The 17,917-nt window shown below is 42.5% G+C and overlaps 2 protein-coding genes across 3 annotated transcripts; both read left to right on the top strand.

Moving 5' to 3' along the window:
• The first annotated feature begins 219 nt into the window (after positions 1-219).
• Positions 220-6,539, top strand: vps51 (VPS51 subunit of GARP complex). Its single transcript, XM_085469823.1, has 11 exons — positions 220-660; positions 1,009-1,138; positions 1,248-1,394; positions 1,494-1,713; positions 1,908-2,799; positions 2,945-3,160; positions 3,271-3,354; positions 3,439-3,573; positions 3,660-3,781; positions 5,513-5,600; positions 5,691-6,539. The coding sequence occupies exons 1-11, from the start codon at positions 484-486 to the stop codon at positions 5,949-5,951; spliced, it is 2,472 nt and encodes an 823-aa protein (XP_085325949.1). The 5' UTR covers positions 220-483; the 3' UTR covers positions 5,952-6,539.
• Positions 6,540-6,783: 244 nt separating this feature from the next.
• On the top strand, positions 6,784-17,449 carry tm7sf2 (transmembrane 7 superfamily member 2). Of its 2 annotated transcripts, none has more exons than XM_085469822.1 (11): positions 6,784-6,872; positions 7,772-7,854; positions 8,707-8,903; positions 9,381-9,435; positions 9,823-10,017; positions 10,310-10,413; positions 12,710-12,829; positions 12,912-13,080; positions 13,183-13,263; positions 13,424-13,546; positions 16,964-17,449. In XM_085469822.1, the coding sequence occupies exons 2-11, from the start codon at positions 7,782-7,784 to the stop codon at positions 17,122-17,124; spliced, it is 1,278 nt and encodes a 425-aa protein (XP_085325948.1). In that variant the 5' UTR covers positions 6,784-6,872; positions 7,772-7,781; the 3' UTR covers positions 17,125-17,449. The 2 variants fall into 2 exon arrangements, with proteins under 2 accessions (XP_085325948.1, XP_085325947.1); XM_085469821.1 differs by having other exon boundaries at positions 6,784-6,941.
• The last annotated feature ends 468 nt before the right edge of the window (positions 17,450-17,917 follow it).

Below are 17,917 nucleotides of genomic sequence, written 5' to 3'. Positions count from 1 at the left end.
TTTATATGGCGTTACGTGCCAATTAGGACATGCGCAGTTGTGCGCATAACTAGAACACTTACCTGAACAATTATGACCTTTGTCTCTGTCTATACTTTGCCAAAAAATACATTCTTACATAAAATACATAAATTTTGAAGCCTTTAGTGAATAAAAAGCTAAACAAAGAGAAACTGCTCTAATTGGCTGTTTAGATTACGTGCACTGGTGGACGACGTAACACCGGATAGGCTAGAAACCCGGAAACAACAGCGCTTCCACCTAGCTGCTTCTGTCTCAGAGAAAATATGACATTTTCTGAATATTTATCCTGAATGAGTTTGTTGTTTCCAGTTGGCAGCGAGGCTAAACACACAGCGATTACACAGGAGCTGTGTGCCGCTAGTGCTAGTGGCTGTCGTTTGTCTCCTGTCAGCTGGTTTGTCGTCGCCTTTGTTTATCGTTATTTTACTTTAAACGTTTCACAGCTGGCCGCCGTTCATTATGGACGAGGGCTCGGTGCCGGTGGCTGAAGACCCGGGAAGGAGGCGGAGGGTGCACGGCATGTTGAAGATCTACTACGGGCTGAATGAGGAAGGAAAGGCCCCGGAGCAGCCGGAGTCCCTGGATCCCTGCGACATCAATGGGCCTCATTTCGACCCGGAGCTCTATCTCAACAAGGTGCGAAACTGCTACTGTCATTGTAATCCGCTCAGTGGCTCACAAAGCTGGACTGCTTCAGAAGCTTGATGCCAGATAATAGAAAATGAAATGCTGAAATCGACAATACTATACACAGTGCAGATTGCAGTAATGTTACTCCCTTCATTTGTCCCAGTTGTAATGTCACTACAGGTGAAGATGTAGATGGCTGTGAATTTTAAAACACTTTTTAAAAATCTGCTTCTGTCTTTGCCAAACAGTGAGGAATGAATCAGTTTTAATGCTATATCACACTATATCTAGAAAACACAAATGACCACTGAGCATACGTACAGTAACTTTTTTATTTTAAATATCCAAATCCAGCTCAGGAGGGAGTGCTCTCTCACGGAGCTGATGGACCAGGAGACCTGTATGGTCAGGCAGATCCGCTCTTTGGACAGCGACATGCAAACCCTGGTGTATGAAAACTACAACAAGTTTATATCTGCTACAGGTGAAGGAACATCATAAACACACACACTGCTGCCCTAACGTAAGCTGACATTAAATTGTGCAAACCTGGATAGCTGAAATATCCTTCTTTCTTTCTTTCCTTCTGCCAGACACCATAAGAAAGATGAAGAATGACTTCAAGAAAATGGAAGATGAAATGGATTGTCTGTCTGCTAACATGGCTGCGATCACAGAGTTCAGCGCTCGGATCAGCGGCACTCTTCAAGACCAGCACGCGCAGATAACCAAACTCTCTGGTGAGACCTAACCTGACTGTTTGTTTGGATTAAACTTTTTAATAGGTTGATTCATATTTTATTTATTTATTTTGGGGGTCTTACCATGTTTCACTCCAGGTGTTCACACTCTGTTGAGGAAGCTGCAGTTTCTGTTTGAACTCCCCGCAAGATTGAATAAATGTTTGGAGCTGCAGGCCTACGCTCAGGCGGTGAACACCCACCGCCGTGCCCGCTGCGTACTGCAGCAGTACAGCCACCTGCCCTCCTTCAAGGGAATTCAGGATGACTGTCACGCCATCATGGACAAGCTGGCCCAGGAGCTTCGACAGAAGTTCAGGTGACAATGACTAGTTATTACAATATATAAGAAAAATAATTTTAATTAGGATAAACAGCATGTTTGACACAACTGCATATATATTAAAATTACAAATAAATAAACACAAATTGAGTTGACTGACCAAACTTCATGGAAAAAAATCACACGTTTCATTACATTTCTGCTTCTGTCTTTTCTTCTTGTGATCATAGGGATGGTGGGTCAAGTGCCAAAGATTTATCAGAGTGTGTGGAGCTTCTGTTGCAGTTGGATGAGCCTGCAGAAGAGCTCTGTGATAAATTCCTGAGCCACGCGCGGTCTCGCCTTGAGTCAGATCTTCAGGGCCTGGAAGCAGAGATAAGGCCGTACCCGTCCACAGCCACAAAAGATGCTTCCGCGCACGGGTTGTCGTCTGCAACAGCCCCCGGATCGCCGACCGACGGCTCCCCCAAAAACAGCTCTCTGCCTTCCCCCGCATCAAATACTGACATCCTGGAATTCATTGACAGAGGCTGCAATGAGTTTGTGAGCAGCTTATGCTTGGTAATCACTTCCTATCAAGAACTGTTTATCAACCATGCTCAAAAGGGCGAGCTGGCATCCAAAAATATTCCTCAGATGGCAAATGGCAAGCTGCATGCCTTTGTGGATGATTTGGCTGCTCGATATTTCATGCTTGTCGAGCGGAGAATACAAGAGGAGAAAGGGGTTGGGGATAACTCCCTACTTGTACGTGCGCTGGACCGCTTCCACCGCAGACTCCAGGCTGTGGCCAAACTTCTGCCTGGCTCAGCTGTGCCAAACAAGGGGACGGAGATTGTGATACGGGCGGCGACGGAGCGAGTCAAGCAGTACCTTTCCGCTCTGCAGAGCTTCTACATGGACAGCTTGACAGACGTGAGGCAGGCTCTGGCAACTCCTCGTCTCTCTGTGGCTGGCACTTCTGTGGCTGGGCCAGCCTCTGGCAGAGACGCTCCAACCAGCCTACCAGAGCTGCTCTCCTCCCTGTCAGCCTCAATTCTCAATCAGATTAAGTCGGTGCTGGCATCAGTGCATCTCTTTACAGCTAAGGACATCACATTCTCTAACAAGCCGTACTTCAAGGTGAACATTTTCTGCTCCCAAACTACCTTTTATAATTTTCATTTGTTTGAACTAATGTGTGACATCATGTGTTACTGTAACCCTGCGTGTTGTCTCTACATTGTGCGAGTGATACCGGTTTGTGTGTGTCTCCCCCCCCTTTTAGGGTGAATTCTGCAGCCAGGGTGTACGTGAGAGCCTGGTGGTGAGCTTTATCAAGTTTGTATGCCAGTCTTCTCGGCAGTTTTGTGAGACCGCCGGAGACAAAGGAGGTTCAACTCCCCCAGCCCTTCTGTTGCTGCTGTCTCGTCTTTGCTTGGAGTACGAAACCTCAACCATCTCCTACATACTTACTCTCACAGATGAACAGTTCCTTGTACAGGTATCACAAAACAAGGAGAACTAGCTCTCATTATGTTTTTGATCTCTTTTATCAGCCAGTCACTCTGCCAAAGGTAATGACAAGAATGTGCTTTTTGCTCTCTGTCTCAGCACCACAGTCCCGTAACACCTGTTACAACTTTATGTGCAGAAGCCAGGGAGGCAGCACAGAAACTACTCAACCATTATGTCAAGGTAGGCTTTTTATCAACAACCTTTAAAAGTCACAAAAGCGAAACAACCTTTTTATTTAGTTGCTTTATTTTTGTTTTGCTTCAGGTTCAGGGTCTGATTATTTCCCAAATGTTAAGAAAAAGCGTTGAAACCAGAGACTGGGTTAACACTATTGAGCCAAGAAATGTCCGCGCTGTCATGAAGAGAGTAGTAGAGGACACCACATCCATTGATGTGCAGGTGAGAGTTTTTGCAACTGTCCCAATGTCCTCATGCACCCATGATCCCACATGAACGGGGTGTTTTATTAACCTTCTGCATGATAGGTTGGTCTCTTGTATGAAGAGGGCGTGAGGAAAGCGCACAGCAGCGACTCCAGCAAAAGGACTTTCTCTGTCTACAGCAGCTCCAGGCAGCAAGCCCGCTATGCTGCCAGCTACACCCCAAGGTACCATAGCTCTACACACACTGCTCAGCTGGTGGCAGTTGTGGTTTTGGGGTTTTTTTTGGTTCTGTTCACACCAGGCTTGGCCAACTCCAGGCCTCGAAGGTCGGTGTCCTGCAGGTTTTAGATAACACCCTGGGTCAACACATTTGAATCAAATGATTAGTTAATTAGCAGGCCTCTGGAGAACTTCAAGACATGCTGAGGAGGTAATTTAGCTTTTAAATCAGCTGTGATGGATCAAGGACACATCTAAAACCTGCAGGACACCGGCCCTTGAGGCCTGGGTTTGGACACCACTGCGCAAAAGTAGAGTAAGTAGAGTCTAATGTGTAGAAAATGAAACAATAGAAGGGCCTTTATAAATTTGTCCAATGTTTCCCGTCAAGATTTTCAATCAGCACTTGGATGTTCTTGAACATCTGTGATTTCAAACTTCCATAGAGAACAAATACCAACTCCCAAACAGGAGTTTTCAGTGGAAAAGGTTGGAGTGTTCAAGCTCAGAGGCCGTGCATTAGGTCAAAGGTGAAAATGCATAATTCGTGTAGTTTACTTGCAACATTTACACAGTTTTGTGCTGCGAGTTTGTCTCCAAGGTCATAACGGTCTATGTCTAGAGGTATCTGAAGATAAATATTTCTGTAGAAACTAACTGACTGGTGTGTAAGCATGCAGCACATGTTCAACCTGTTTACAAGTTATGGCTCTCTGGCTTGTAACTTTGTCCTCTTAACCACAGAGCATGTGATCCAGTGTGCACTGCAAACACACCAGTGCAAGTGGACAGAATGGGATTTTCAGCAATTGACCTTAAAATAGTTAATAATAGTGCTAGCAGTGGTGCAGAGCTACCTATAAATGGGGCGAAAGCAAATTTTAAATCAGGAATGTCAAACTTGTTTATATTGTGGGCCACATGCAGCCTATTTTGACCGTAAGAGCCCCGGAAGTTTAACCAAACATTTAATCCCTAATATATCCCAATATAAGAAAAAGAAGTGTAATTTCACCACTACATCTCGGTTTTTCTACGTGATGAAGAAATGCTGCTGCAGTTAATGAAAGAAAACTGTCAGCATGACTCATTGGGCTTAAACTGTGAGAAATAAATTTGTAAAATTACAGAGAAAGATCTGGTAGCTTGTTACCATACCGTCCTATAATTATAAGGCTGAAATCTTTTTTGACTCACAGTAAAAATTACAATATACAGTGAAAAAACAGGAATCTTTCTGTAATTCTTTGCCCATCTTACTTTACTTTTCTTAATTATTTTACTTTGCTGTGAATGGCCACAGGGAAGCTCTTTATAAGTAAGAAAAGTTTTAAAACTTCTGAAAACACAATAAAAATTCCAAAATGGATGCTTGCATTCACATTTTTCTATGCCAGTCAGAGGGCCAGATTGGAACCTTTGTTGGGCCGATTTTGGACCATGGGCCTTATGTTTGACACCCTATTTTTGATTTTTGATTCATTTATTTATTTATTTTGGTAGAGTACAGTGAGTGATTTTGGAAATGTCAGCATAAAGTAATGACATTGTAATGACATTTTAATAACCACTGAGTGGTTATTAAAATATTATAAATAAAAGGCACAGATACAGTGTTACATTATCCTTGAAAGTACGATGTCAGTTGTTTCATAGGCATTTTTAATCATACTTTAACTTTTTTATTTTATTTTTAAACGCATTTACTTGAACACTTGTCTTCTGTTTACCTTCAGTGCTCCCATGGATACCAATCTGCTGAGCAACATACACAAGCTGTTCTCTGAAAGGATCGACATCTTTAGCTCAGTGGAGTTCAACAAGGTGGGTGCAGATCTGCAGATGGTCCTCATTTAACAAAATGAAAAAGGAAAAATCTTAGATTTTCACTTGCACGTCTTTCTGCTTCCTCAGGTGTCCGTGATGACGGGAATTATCAAAATCAGCTTAAAAACATTCCTGGAGTGTGTCCGCCTGCGCACTTTTGGCCGATACGGGCTGCAGCAGATCCAGGTGGACTGCCACTACCTGCAGATGTACTTGTGGCGCTTTGTTTCCGACGAGAATCTCGTGCACTTCCTGCTAGATGAGATCGTTGGAAGCGCCGCCCACCGCTGCCTGGATCCTGCACCAATGGAGCAGAGTGTTATCGAAGTTATCTGTGAAAGAGGCTAAGGCTCGAGGGATGGAAAGATTTACACCGAAATCATGAATCCAAATTTAAACACTTCTGTTCTGTTCAACACTTGCTGTTCAGTCTGTTGATCCAGATCGAACGAGTCAGGAATGATTACTTTTTCAACACTAAATCAAACAGTAGTAGCTGTTAACTGACGGCAAATTTGTGGCAGATTTAAATCGAAGTGCTTGTCATTAAAGTCCAAATGAGCCTGTACCACTTTGGTTTGATATCGTAACTGTTACAAACTAACAAAATCATCTCCATCTCCTCCTTATACAAAGATAGAGTTGAATAATCCACTGTACAAGCTGAAGCTTTTAGCACCTGTTTCACTTGAAGGATAAAATATTGACCTTAAGTACATAATATTAATGACTACAGAGAGAAGCTGTGTCCTGTGAAAATCACATGTATTAATAAATAATTTTTAAGAGTGCTTTGCTGAATAATAATTTTCTGATTATGTAATCCATGTGTGTCTACCTGCTACCTTCAGGTCGTTTGAGTCTGTTTTCTGGGCTTGTTTCCATGAAAGGAATGTTTAAATGTAGCTTGTCTGCAATAAAAGTGTATGAATGTGGGATTCGGAGGTTGTGCTGTCCCTGTTGAAATCAGCTTGTAGATATAGCACTGCGCTCTGCACTGATCTAAACTTGTGAACATGAGAGTGACTGAGGCGAATTTCACAACATTTTCTACTATCTGGAGGGTACAGCTGACTGTCGCCACCTGACGATCGCATTTGATTGGCTAAGCCTTTTTCTCCCACCCTCTTCTGATGACCGCGGAGCCTCCTGATTGGCGCGGGGAGGATTTCGTGCTGCGGTAACGTAGTGGGGGCGTGTCCGTGTGCAGGTTGCTGGATGGACGCTCACGAGCTGCCTTGATGCAAACATCCCATTTTGCAGTAACCGGTAAGAAGCTAAACAGGACTACAGATTTGCACTCTTCGTGTTTGCGGAAAGCCTTCAGTTCGTTCACAGGTAACTGGTCCGACCCGTGTTTCACTGTCCACAGCAGAACTGCTCAGGAACTGACAGCAGCTTGACCTGAACTTTGCCTTATTTATTTATGGCACCCATGGCAACAGTCCAGCACGGGTGTGCAGAAATAAGCAGCAATTTAACATTTTATAAGAAAAAGGTTTTTAAATCGAACCATAATGACTTTTTGATGACTCTTAATCGTCTCGTTGACCATTTCTCTTGCTTTTTGTCAAGTTTGATTATTAGCCCACATTTAGAATTCCCTTTGAGTATTTGAATGCATCATTATTGTGGCCTCGCCATTCAGTGTGAGGGGTTTACATCAAATATAGTCTGAAAAGTATGCACCTGTAGAAGAAGTACTTGGATCTACTCTGGTAAAAGTACAAATAGAATCATTTAAAAATTACTCTACTGCAAGCGGAAGCCCTCAGCTTTAGATTTTACTGAAAGAGGAGAGATGCCTTTGAAGTCAACTTCACTTTCCTGACAGCTTTGTTACAGAAAGAGTTCAAACGCTGACAGTCTTGTTGGTACAGTCTGGTGGAAATCTCAGTTTGTCTAACCTGAGGAGGGCCTCTGTGGGTTTACAGGGTTTATTAAATCAGTTATAAGTGTATTGCAGTGTGTATGCTCTTTGAATCTCCGGTTTTAGATAATCATTACTGATTGCTGGTAGTTGGTAAAAAGTGCCCAATAAAATGGAAATACTCAAGGGAAAAAGTTCAAGCTTCAAGATCTTAATAATAATACAGTCTCTGAGGGGTTTGTGTTGTCATTCTTACAACCTTTTAACCTATTGTATTTATTGTCTTCTTTTTAAACAGGAGCACAATAATGAGACCAAACAGTCAAGCACTCAAACACAAACTGTCACATGACTCAGAGAGGGAATTTGGAGGAACCCTGGGTAAGTCACAGCAGTGTGTCTTAATGTTGCGCTAGTAGACATCTTTGATTTAGTTTGATGTCACGTTGCCATGATCACAGTGCTGAGCATTGATGCAGCATGTGCCATTGCTGCACTAAACTAGAAAAACAACAGCAACTTTTCTTTCCTTTGATTCATTCATGCATTCTGAAGCTCAAGCTGCTGTCTGCAAATGCAGTGCTATCACATTACTTGCATTTCCCTGCAGCTAAATGCTGTTTTTATATACAAATTAGATAGAAGCTAAGAGGATCCTGATTTTATAAAAGGAAGAAATAAGCGGTGGTGATCATTTTAGCTGACATACAAAAGAACGTTTACACTAATGCGCTATTTATGATGCTGACACTGCCTAGAGATGTGTTGTTTTATTAAATTGAGCAGTTTGTTTGGTGGACCATAAGATTGATGCCTCAGTAAAACTAATAGGATGTAGGATGTTGCACTGTAGTAATGATCGCTGGCATCACAGCATCATCTCCGTCATTACACCTCTAATCAAGAATCAAGGCAGCCTCCTATGTCAGATTCATCATTGCTGAAGTGAAATGTGCTTGATGCTTCATGTCGTGCTTTTCCAGTTAAGCTAACTACAGATTTCACATCCGCCACTACTGATGTTTACAGTCAGCTGACTGAATTGTTTTGCTACTCTGCAGTTATTAGAGTTATCACAGTTTACCTGCATATGCATTATTAATGTGCTGCAATGCCAAATCTCCACAGATGCTGTTTCACTTCTCTACATGTTGTCTCAGCCATGCTGTCTTAACACGCACCTAACCTGTCATCATACTTTTGTCTGATTCTTTAATTGTATTCATCTTTCAGGTGCCGTGTGCATTCCCATCTTTCTTCCGTTAACGGTGCTGTTCCTGATCTGTTTGAGCCGATCTCCTGAGGCCAGTTTGTTCCAATGGCCGCCCCCCCTCCCCTCAGCTGACCAGCTGTGGGACCCGCTGGCCCCCGTGCTTCTTCTTGGGTGGTTTGCTTTGCATGCAGTCATCTATTTGATGCCATTAGGAAAGGTACGGCATGTTCATCAGCCCAATTCAATGTGAAACTTACAGTGAAATCTGCTGTGGGTTTGTGATCTAGCTTATGTGTATACTGAAGCTGTAAACATAGCTTTATAACATGCTGTGTGTAATAATTAATACTAATAAATCAGAAGATAATTATTGTCTGTTAAGTTCCAGTCGGTGTGATCATCCTCTTGGTTAAATGACTGTACTCTGCAATTAGAGTTCTTTCAGAGCTACACGCCTCAACACTTCTCCTTTGCTACATACTGAGAAGTTTATAAAATACAGCGACCTGTATAATACAGTTCATCTGTGGCTATAGGCGCTCTCTGCCTATAGAGTCCAGCATTTTTACAGAGGAACTTTCTAAGCTGCACAATTATGAAGAAATGAGAAAGAATGGGTTGAATTATTGACCTTATGACACTGTAATAGGTATGCAGCATATGATTTGTGTTGTATTCTGCTTATTGCCTGCAGGTGTCTGAGGGGCTGGTGCTCAGAGATGGAACACGCCTCAAGTATCCCATAAATGGTATCGTTGAGCAGGGCGCGATATAACTACAAGCATTTCTGTTTAGGACAGAATCTGTGCGCCTTCAAGAAACAGATTTAAATATTAAACCTAAGTGTGAAATAATTTGTAATCCTGCTGCACTATCTGCAATGTTTCACAGCTATTCTTTAGTATTATACATGTTTTGACTGCAAATGTGTTGTTCACAGTTGTGTTGCTGACTGTAGTGTATTTGAAAAAAAAAGAAAAGAAAATCTAAAATCCACAGGTCTGATCTAAAAGTTGAAGTTACATAATACTCAGCTCTTCCAACTTTTACCTTTTTCTCCATGCAAGCCTCTGTCAGCCTGCTTATCTCGCTCCTCCAGGCGACAACATTTTGTGTTGTTTGTTTCCCTCCCTCAGGTTTTCATGGCCTGTGCATCAGCGGTGTGTTCCTGATGTTGTTACTGGGGCTCGGGGCTCCTCTGGGGTATCTGTTTGAGCTGCTGTTGCCTTTGGCAGTATGTGCAATAGCAGTGTCGTTCCTGTTCTCCATCTACCTCTACATCCGCTCCTTCTGGGCTCCTTCCCATGCGCTTGCTTTGGGGGGAAACACAGGTGAGATGTTGAGGATCATTAATAAAGGTTGAATCCATGCTAAAACACGGTTTGAACCCGGCAGCTGGCAGCATTCAGTGCGTCCACAGGCTTGTTGTATTGTTTGCTGGAGGATTTGGGTGTTCCTGTGGGTAATTATCTAACTGCCACGCTCAACAGGAGCTTGTAGGCATTATGCATGAGGCAAACTGTTAAGTGAGATAGCGCTCCTGTACTTGCTACTCTGCTACCTTTATGTCAGCATGTAATTATAGCATTTGATTTTTGTGATTTTCTCTTTGATATGATTTAGGAAACCCGCTCTATGACTTCTTCATCGGGCGGGAGCTAAACCCCCGGATTGGAGATTTTGACCTGAAATATTTCTGCGAGCTCAGACCGGGTCTGATTGGCTGGGTGAGTTTACCCAGAGTAGCAAACTACTTGGCTCACCTTAACACTGTTCAAAGATTTATAAATACAGTACTCTATAAGAGACACATTTGAAAACTGTCTCTAATGAGATAACAAGGTCCTTTTAAGTTAGTCGTCATCCATTCATTCTCTTCCACTTATCCAAGTGGCTCCACTATCCTATCCCTATAGGCAAGGTACACCCTGGACAGGTCACCACTATGTCTCAGGGTTAACACAAAGAGACAAACAACCGTTCACACTCGCATCACACCAGAATCACCAGTTAAGCTAACCCCATTAACTGCATGTCTTTGGACTGTGGGGGGAAGTCAGAGTACTCGGACAGAATCGACACAGCCGCAGAGAGAGCATTCAGACTCTGCACAGAAAGACCCGGCCAGATAATAGAGTCTTACCCGGATGTATTTGTAAGTGTGCAAAACACCTTCAGATTCACGTTGCATTAAATAACATTGATGGTCATTTCTGTCCAAGAGCCCAACATAACCAACAGGTGGCGGTATTGCTCTCCTCTGAGCTTCCATAATAATTTGCAGTCTGTGAGTTTGACACAGTCACAATCAAAAGCTTTTCTCCCTGCTGACCTGACACAGTAAGACATTTGCTGGAGGACTGGGGTGCGCGCAGCTATCCGTGTCTGAGTCATCAGACTAAATTAGACTAAATGTGCTGTAGAACCTCAAACAAGATCCCTAAAATGACCACGAGGTTCTCAGTGTCATCGCCGGTCACAAAAACGACAGCACCGAGACTGCAGAAGGTTGAAGCGTCTCGGTAAAGCACTGATGCGAGCAGCCGTTTTCCTTTGGTATTTACAGTGTACAAAGGAAAAACCTTTGCACATGTGAATGTTTTAAAGCCATGTGCGTGGGAGAGCCCAGAAAAAGCCTCCACCAACTGGCTACAGACACTGTGTGGGATATTTTCATTTCCTGTTCAACGTCCAAACTACTTTCTTTTAACGTTCAGCATTTCACAGTTGTTGATAAAGTCTCAAATATTAAAGCACAATGGGCTTTCTTAATAATTTAATGGATTCCTTGGACTTTGGTATAATGGTGCCAAATATTGCTTCTTAGATCTAAATCAGCTTCATATTTAATAACTCAGTTTGAGTTATGGAAGTGTTTATAGCTCGAGTGTGAAATATTTATTTTGTTTCTGCATTCTCGTGTATCATCAAGTCGGAAAAATGTACACGATGTATGGATTTTTTTTCCCACTGGGAACATAAATGACAACAGTCTGGGGAATGAATGCAGCTGCAGAATATCCTTCACTCAGAAAGCATTTGGAGTGTGATAATGCATTTATTAATCATTTATTCGATTAGTCCAAATGGCAGACAATTGATTGGCGTGCATGCTGTAATTATTTGCACATTTTTTTGTTCTCTAGACTTTGCACTCCAGCTCATTCCATTTGACATAAAATGATGGATCACAGCGCCTAGTCTGGGCTTTCATTCGAGCACTGAAAAGATACGGTTAAACGTGTCGCCCTGAATCACAAATAGTTCAAATGTAAATTGGACATTTACGCAAAAGACCTCACATGTGACCCAGAGTTGACTGCAAGCTGTCATTCAGATTGAGGTGATTCAGAGGAGGTGAAGAAGATATCAAGGACTTGTTTGACGACATGACCGGTTTGCCAAAAGTTAGATTCATTCTTAATTTTCACTCAAGAAAACTGGAACAAGACCTGCAAATGATCTCATGGATGGATAAGGCTAAGACTTGACTTTTAATGAAGTCTATACTGTTTCATGTTATGTTAGATTAAATGTACCTAAATACAGAGTAGGTTTTTACTGTATGTTTATAATCAATTCATCACAGGAGGAATTTTCTTATTTAGAAAGACAGAAAATGGGACATGTGTCTTATATTTCACGCACAAATGAAAGACTCGATTAAGTGAGACATTATTTGGCAGATTATTAATCCTAAAAACAGTGGCTCTGTAGTGTAGTGGTTAATTTGCCTAACACATGAAAGAGCCCCTGTTTGAGTTTGGGAGGAGATGAAAATCCCTGGGAGGGTAGCATCAGGTAGGGCATCATCTGTAAAAATCGCATATGTGGATCCATCCACACGAGAATAAGTGACCAGCCAAAAGAAGCTTTTTATTTATTGCAAAATAAATAGTAGAATAATGACAGCATCCATTTATTTTAGTTGGCAATCTCATGATCACAGAAGGAATTTGTCTGCCCGTGCAAATGAACACACGCAGCCCCACTTGTGTTCATCATTATTCACGACCCCCTCAGGTGGTCATTAACCTCGGCATGCTGATGAAGGAGGTGGAGCTCCGAGGATCCCCCTCCCTTGCCATGATTCTGGTCAACAGTTTCCAGCTGCTGTACGTGGCGGACGCTCTGTGGAATGAGGTGAGAGTCACACTTTTTTTTTTTTTTGTACTTTATTTGATCACTGCTTTTATTTAATGTCTGCTTCATTTTGCTGTAACAGGAGGCTGTCCTGACCACCATGGACATTGTACACGATGGTTTTGGTTTCATGCTGGTCTTTGGTGATCTGGCCTGGGTTCCATTCACGTACGGCCTGCAGGCGGCCTTCCTGGTTGTGCACCCCCAGACCCTAAGTTCACTCAAGGCTGCAGCCATAATAGCACTGAATGGTAATCGCTTGTCAGCTCTTTTCTGCTGTTCTGCTGAAAAGTGGCTGAAAATGAATAATGAACCTTTTTTTTGTTTGTTTTTTGGGGTTTTTTTGCTGTCAGGTATTGGATATTACATTTTCAGACAATCCAACTCACAGAAGAATCAGTTCAGGCGGGACCCCACTCATCCAAGTGTCACTAGTCAGTTTGTTTCCCTCCGTTTTTATCTTTATCTTTTAATGCATTCAGATAAAGTCTTTTTTTTTTTAATTGATTTCCTCCTCACATCAAAGTGGGGAGGGAGACAGAGAGTTGGTAAATCTTATTCAGAAATATCGGTGCGTTTTACGACTCCCTACAGGACTGGAGACCATTGCCACAGCAACAGGGAAGCGGCTGCTGGTGTCCGGCTGGTGGGGTCTCGTTCGTCATCCCAATTACCTTGGGGACCTCCTCATGGCCCTTGCCTGGTCCCTTCCGTGTGGTAAGACATCTTAAAAGCTCTCTGCCCTTTTTTTTTTTTTTTGCTAGAAAAGAAGGCCACGCTGACATAACAGTTTTTTTTAGCATATGTGGGTGAAGTCATGGATAAGAGATTAATGTCAGGCTGAGTAATAATCATCTTCAGCCTTGTTTATTATTAGTATGGATAATGATGGCTGGTTGTGTTAATGATCCACTGTGAAATCCAGGTTCTTTTTTTTCTCGGAAACTTTACTTGTATGCATGTACGAAAGTTTTGACCTCCTCATTATGAATGTCACTAATCCCTGGATTAGTGACATTCATAGCAAAGTAACTCATAGCAAAAGTCATAATCTTTCATTTTTATTGTCATTATACCTCAAATTGGTCGTTTTAAGAAAATCTTTACGTTTGTATTTAGCTGCAAGGACCCCAACCCCAAATGCATTTATTGATAATGAAGCAGCAAGCTGCGGTATGAGGAAGCCTTTATCGGATCAGGGGTGACTCGTGAGCCTGGCATATACAACTGATCGCTTTGAGAAAGACTGACCAACAGAAGAAACAGGAGAGGGAGAATGAATGGGTGTGTCGCTGCCGCACAAGTAGAGATTTACAGATCTATGGCCAGTAGGGGAGTGTTTGCGACGTGCTCCAACTCCTTTGAGTTTATCTACCTTTATAATATGATTGGAAAGATGTGTTTTTGGTATTTAAATAGCGTTTTGTATGGGGTGCTGATCCAAGGATTTTCAAATATTTTAAACTTAACCATGAAAACCTGGCCAAGTCCAACACCAGGAGCAAATAATTGCCAGTAAGTCCAAGCTCTCACTGCAAAATGAGGGCCAAATGGATCATAGCAATGGGTCAGATACCCCCACTCCTGAAGCACATACACATGAGGGTTACAGTTAGACCCCTTCTTCAAGTCCACAAAGAACATGACTGGTTGTGCAAACTCCCACACACCCTTGTTGTGGAAGTTTTCCATTTAAATAAAGCCTGCAGATGAGCGGTAGCTAACATTCTTTAATCAAAGCACACAAAGAACAGACAACCAAGCTTGATGGAGCCCCTGCATGTCCGCGGGACAGACGGTCAGCAGAGTTCTCCCTGAGTCTAACATGGCTCTCAGTTAAATACCTTCTCCAGGAACAAAAGGCAGTACACAGCTGTTTCACACCTTAAGGTTCACACTCCCTTGCTACCTCCCAGAGTCCTCGAAGAGACAAAAGACTCTTCCTGTGGAGTTCCTGTTTCCCCCAAGATCCTTACTACACCCCCTACCATTTGTCTTAAGACATGTTAAAATCCAGTGGCACCAAGGCATTACAATAAAATAATGTGATTAATACATAAGTAAAAGAACTTCCTATACACCCTCAAACATGCTCAGCAGGATAAAGAAGCAGTCCAGTATTCCACAACCAGGACGAAAACTAGATTTTACTACATACACTACATACAACTTCTTTAACTGAGCTTCAGGAGGACCAATGTGGACAAACTTCTTCTCTAGTACATCTAGTAGCTTAATATTTCCAGCGAGGCTTAAAAGTGTGATCCTTGTGTAATTGGTCCTGGAGGACATCAAGAGCCTTAAGATGCTTCTAGAGAATCTGATCCACCCCAGGGGCTCTGTGACCAAGGAGCTGTTAAACTACCTCAGTGACCTCACCCCCAGTGATGGGTTGGTCATCCCCCTCACTTCTTCTCTTCCTCTGGGTTTGATAATAAGATTGAGGGGGTCCTCAGTGGAAGTATTCCGTCCACTGCTTGATTATATTAAGTTGAGGTCAGCTGCTTTCCCATTCTGTCACACGACAGTATCCCTGAATCGTTTCAAGGCTGTCCAAAAGTCTTGTTTCTTGCTCTCACCCAGTCCTCCCTGACCTTCCTTCAGCTACTAACAGGGCTGAACTCTTTGCTGGCAGAACAGACACCAGCCACTTTGCAGCTGCAGATTCGTGCAGCATGTTCCTCTTTTTAACCCAACCTTCCTTTGAGTGCTTCAGAAGTTGTGCTGGAGGTTGGGATGAAAATCTCACTCACAGACTGGGGGCTCTGCAAAATGGTCCTCACTGTACATTTGGGTACACGACACCTGTCCAGGACCCTGCTTACGAACACCCTTCTTCTTGAACATGGTGTTTGTTTTTGACAAACTGTACTTAGCACAGAAGTCCAACAGTGATTAATCCAAAGGGTCAGCGATACGAAAAGGCAACAAGAGACTAGTACTCCGGAGCTTACTACCAAGGTTACTCAGTAGTCCAGCGACGAGATGCTTCCAGCCACTGCCTTAAGTAGTGGATGAGTTTAGGCGATGAGCCACAGGTGTGTGATTAACCTCAGGTGCGAGGGCCAGGGGCGGGAGCCCGCAATAAGCTCTGCCCCGGCGAGACACGGCAAGCGTGAGAGAGGTAGATGTAAACAAGAAACATATGTAGCCAACCTGAGTCAGCCAGGCAGATACGGGGACCATGACATGTTCGGTGCCCACGGTGGAGTCTTAATGGCAGGGGTACCCTGAACTGTTGCTCAGCACTTAAGGAACAAACAGCAGTTAAGACCTGTTTTACCCCTCCTCACCGAGCCACTATTGTTTTTCTTTTTTCTTTTTTTTTTTGCATTGTGGTAAATACCGGATGGAAAACAGCCTCAATCTAACTAAGCATTTAATGCCACATTTTGTGTGCTCTCAGTACAGTTTGATGTGGTTTTGGTTATATAAGGTATTAATGGCCTTGTGCACTGTGATATTTTTTTTCAGACTACCTCCATGTCCTTATGAAATATTTGCATTACATTTGCAACTGGTGTGCTTCCAACAAAGGCAGCAGGAAACTGTTCTCTTTGTTCTTCTGTAAATTGCCCTGTTCTCTCAAAAACCCACTTCCTGAAATAGTGACTGTCAGACTTTTGTATAGCTGACACTCTCATTGGTATTCAACATTATGTGACTCATTTGTCTCTCTGCTTTTGTAATTGAGACGCATTCTTTAGTTTCTGCTTTTTATCCTTTTTTATCGCTGTAGCACAAACTGCAAAAATATGCACTCCAAAAAAAAAGTGATGACAGATGAAAGCTGCCCTAACAAACGAGCTCAGTGGTCCCCTGTAAACCTGGACTGAGGAAGCGCTGACTAAAGGGACAAGGGGTACTGCTCTGATTACTGTGATGACTCAACACTGAATATTAAGAGCTTAATTAGACTGGTATTCACTGCAGGGCTTTTGTACAGTAAAGACTGAATAGAAAGTAAACTGCTATTTGCAGAGGAGGATGTACACTTGATTGCAGCTTGTTTTATACAAATCACAAATGCTGATGTCAGTAGCAAAAGAAGGTACTAGTTTTTTTTCACCATTCATTACTGAATCATATAATACTGTCTTGTGTTTTTTGTCATATGTGCCTCTTTATTTATAGGATTCTCATATCTTCTGCCTTATTTCTACGTCATATACTTCACCGTTTTACTGATTCACCGAGAGGCCCGTGATGAAAGACAGTGTAGAGCCAAATACGGGCTGGCTTGGGACACATACTGCCGACGTGTGCCTTACAGGATTTTCCCTTATATATACTAAGAAGAAAAGAAGATGTGGAGGAGAGGGATCTGAACTGCCGTACAACTTATTGAACACAAACCTAGCAATAATTTCATGTAAATCTATTTTCAGTGAAACAAAGATGACTAGCGTCTGCGCTCCACATCTCTTTGGAAAAACAAATATGACTTAAATACTGATTGGACGGCAGAAACAAATCCATAAATATCAGTGCCTTTGTTCAAAGAATGTCTGCGTAAAAGCGTTTTTTACAGTGTCTTGTTTTGTTGTTGTTGTTGTTGTTGTTGTTTTTTAAAATGTGGTGCCACAGTAAACTACATTGGAAATAAACAACTACAAAACACCAAGTATTCGAAAGTGTTATTGAAATAAAATAATTATATTATAATATGAAGATAAAACGTGATGATGTTTTACATCGTTGCATTATGTATGCAGAAGTCAAGCCCATTCTTTTGTGAAAATGTGACTCATACACTCAGTGGACACATCCCTTTAGTGGGTTTCCACCACATCCCAAAGGTTCTGTATTGGCCTGAGTTTGGTAATTGTGAAGGCTGTTCAAGCACGGTGAACTCATTGCCACATTCAAGAAACCAGTATGACCTGATCTTAGCTCTGTGACGTTGCAGCATAGAAGTAGCCTTCAGAAGATTGGTCCACTGCGGTCATAAAGGGATGGACATGGTCGGCAACAATACCCAGGGAGGCTGTGTGCTATGAACCCCCCCACCAGAGTGGATCCACATTGTTTCACACCAAATTCAGATGCTACAATCCAAGTGTAGCAGCAGAAATCCAGACTCATCAG

This window comes from Copadichromis virginalis, linkage group LG10 (genome assembly GCF_057382275.1).
Source record: "Copadichromis virginalis isolate Kocher_CV1m ecotype Utaka linkage group LG10, C_Virginalis_male_GT1.1, whole genome shotgun sequence".
Taxonomy (NCBI): domain Eukaryota; kingdom Metazoa; phylum Chordata; class Actinopteri; order Cichliformes; family Cichlidae; genus Copadichromis; species Copadichromis virginalis.
Note: the sequence above shows the minus strand (reverse complement) of the source record. Positions and strands in the feature narration are given on the sequence as shown.

Coding starts and splice junctions, on each gene's coding strand:
- tm7sf2 (XM_085469822.1), top strand. CDS start 7,782: ATGAGACCAAACAGTCAAGCACTCAAACACAAACTGTCACATGACTCA. Junction 7,855..8,706: donor GGAATTTGGAGGAACCCTGG/GTAAGTCACAGC, acceptor TTCATCTTTCAG/GTGCCGTGTGCATTCCCATC. Junction 10,018..10,309: donor TGCTTTGGGGGGAAACACAG/GTGAGATGTTGA, acceptor GATATGATTTAG/GAAACCCGCTCTATGACTTC.
- vps51 (XM_085469823.1), top strand. CDS start 484: ATGGACGAGGGCTCGGTGCCGGTGGCTGAAGACCCGGGAAGGAGGCGG. Junction 661..1,008: donor CGGAGCTCTATCTCAACAAG/GTGCGAAACTGC, acceptor ATCCAAATCCAG/CTCAGGAGGGAGTGCTCTCT. Junction 5,601..5,690: donor GCTCAGTGGAGTTCAACAAG/GTGGGTGCAGAT, acceptor CTGCTTCCTCAG/GTGTCCGTGATGACGGGAAT.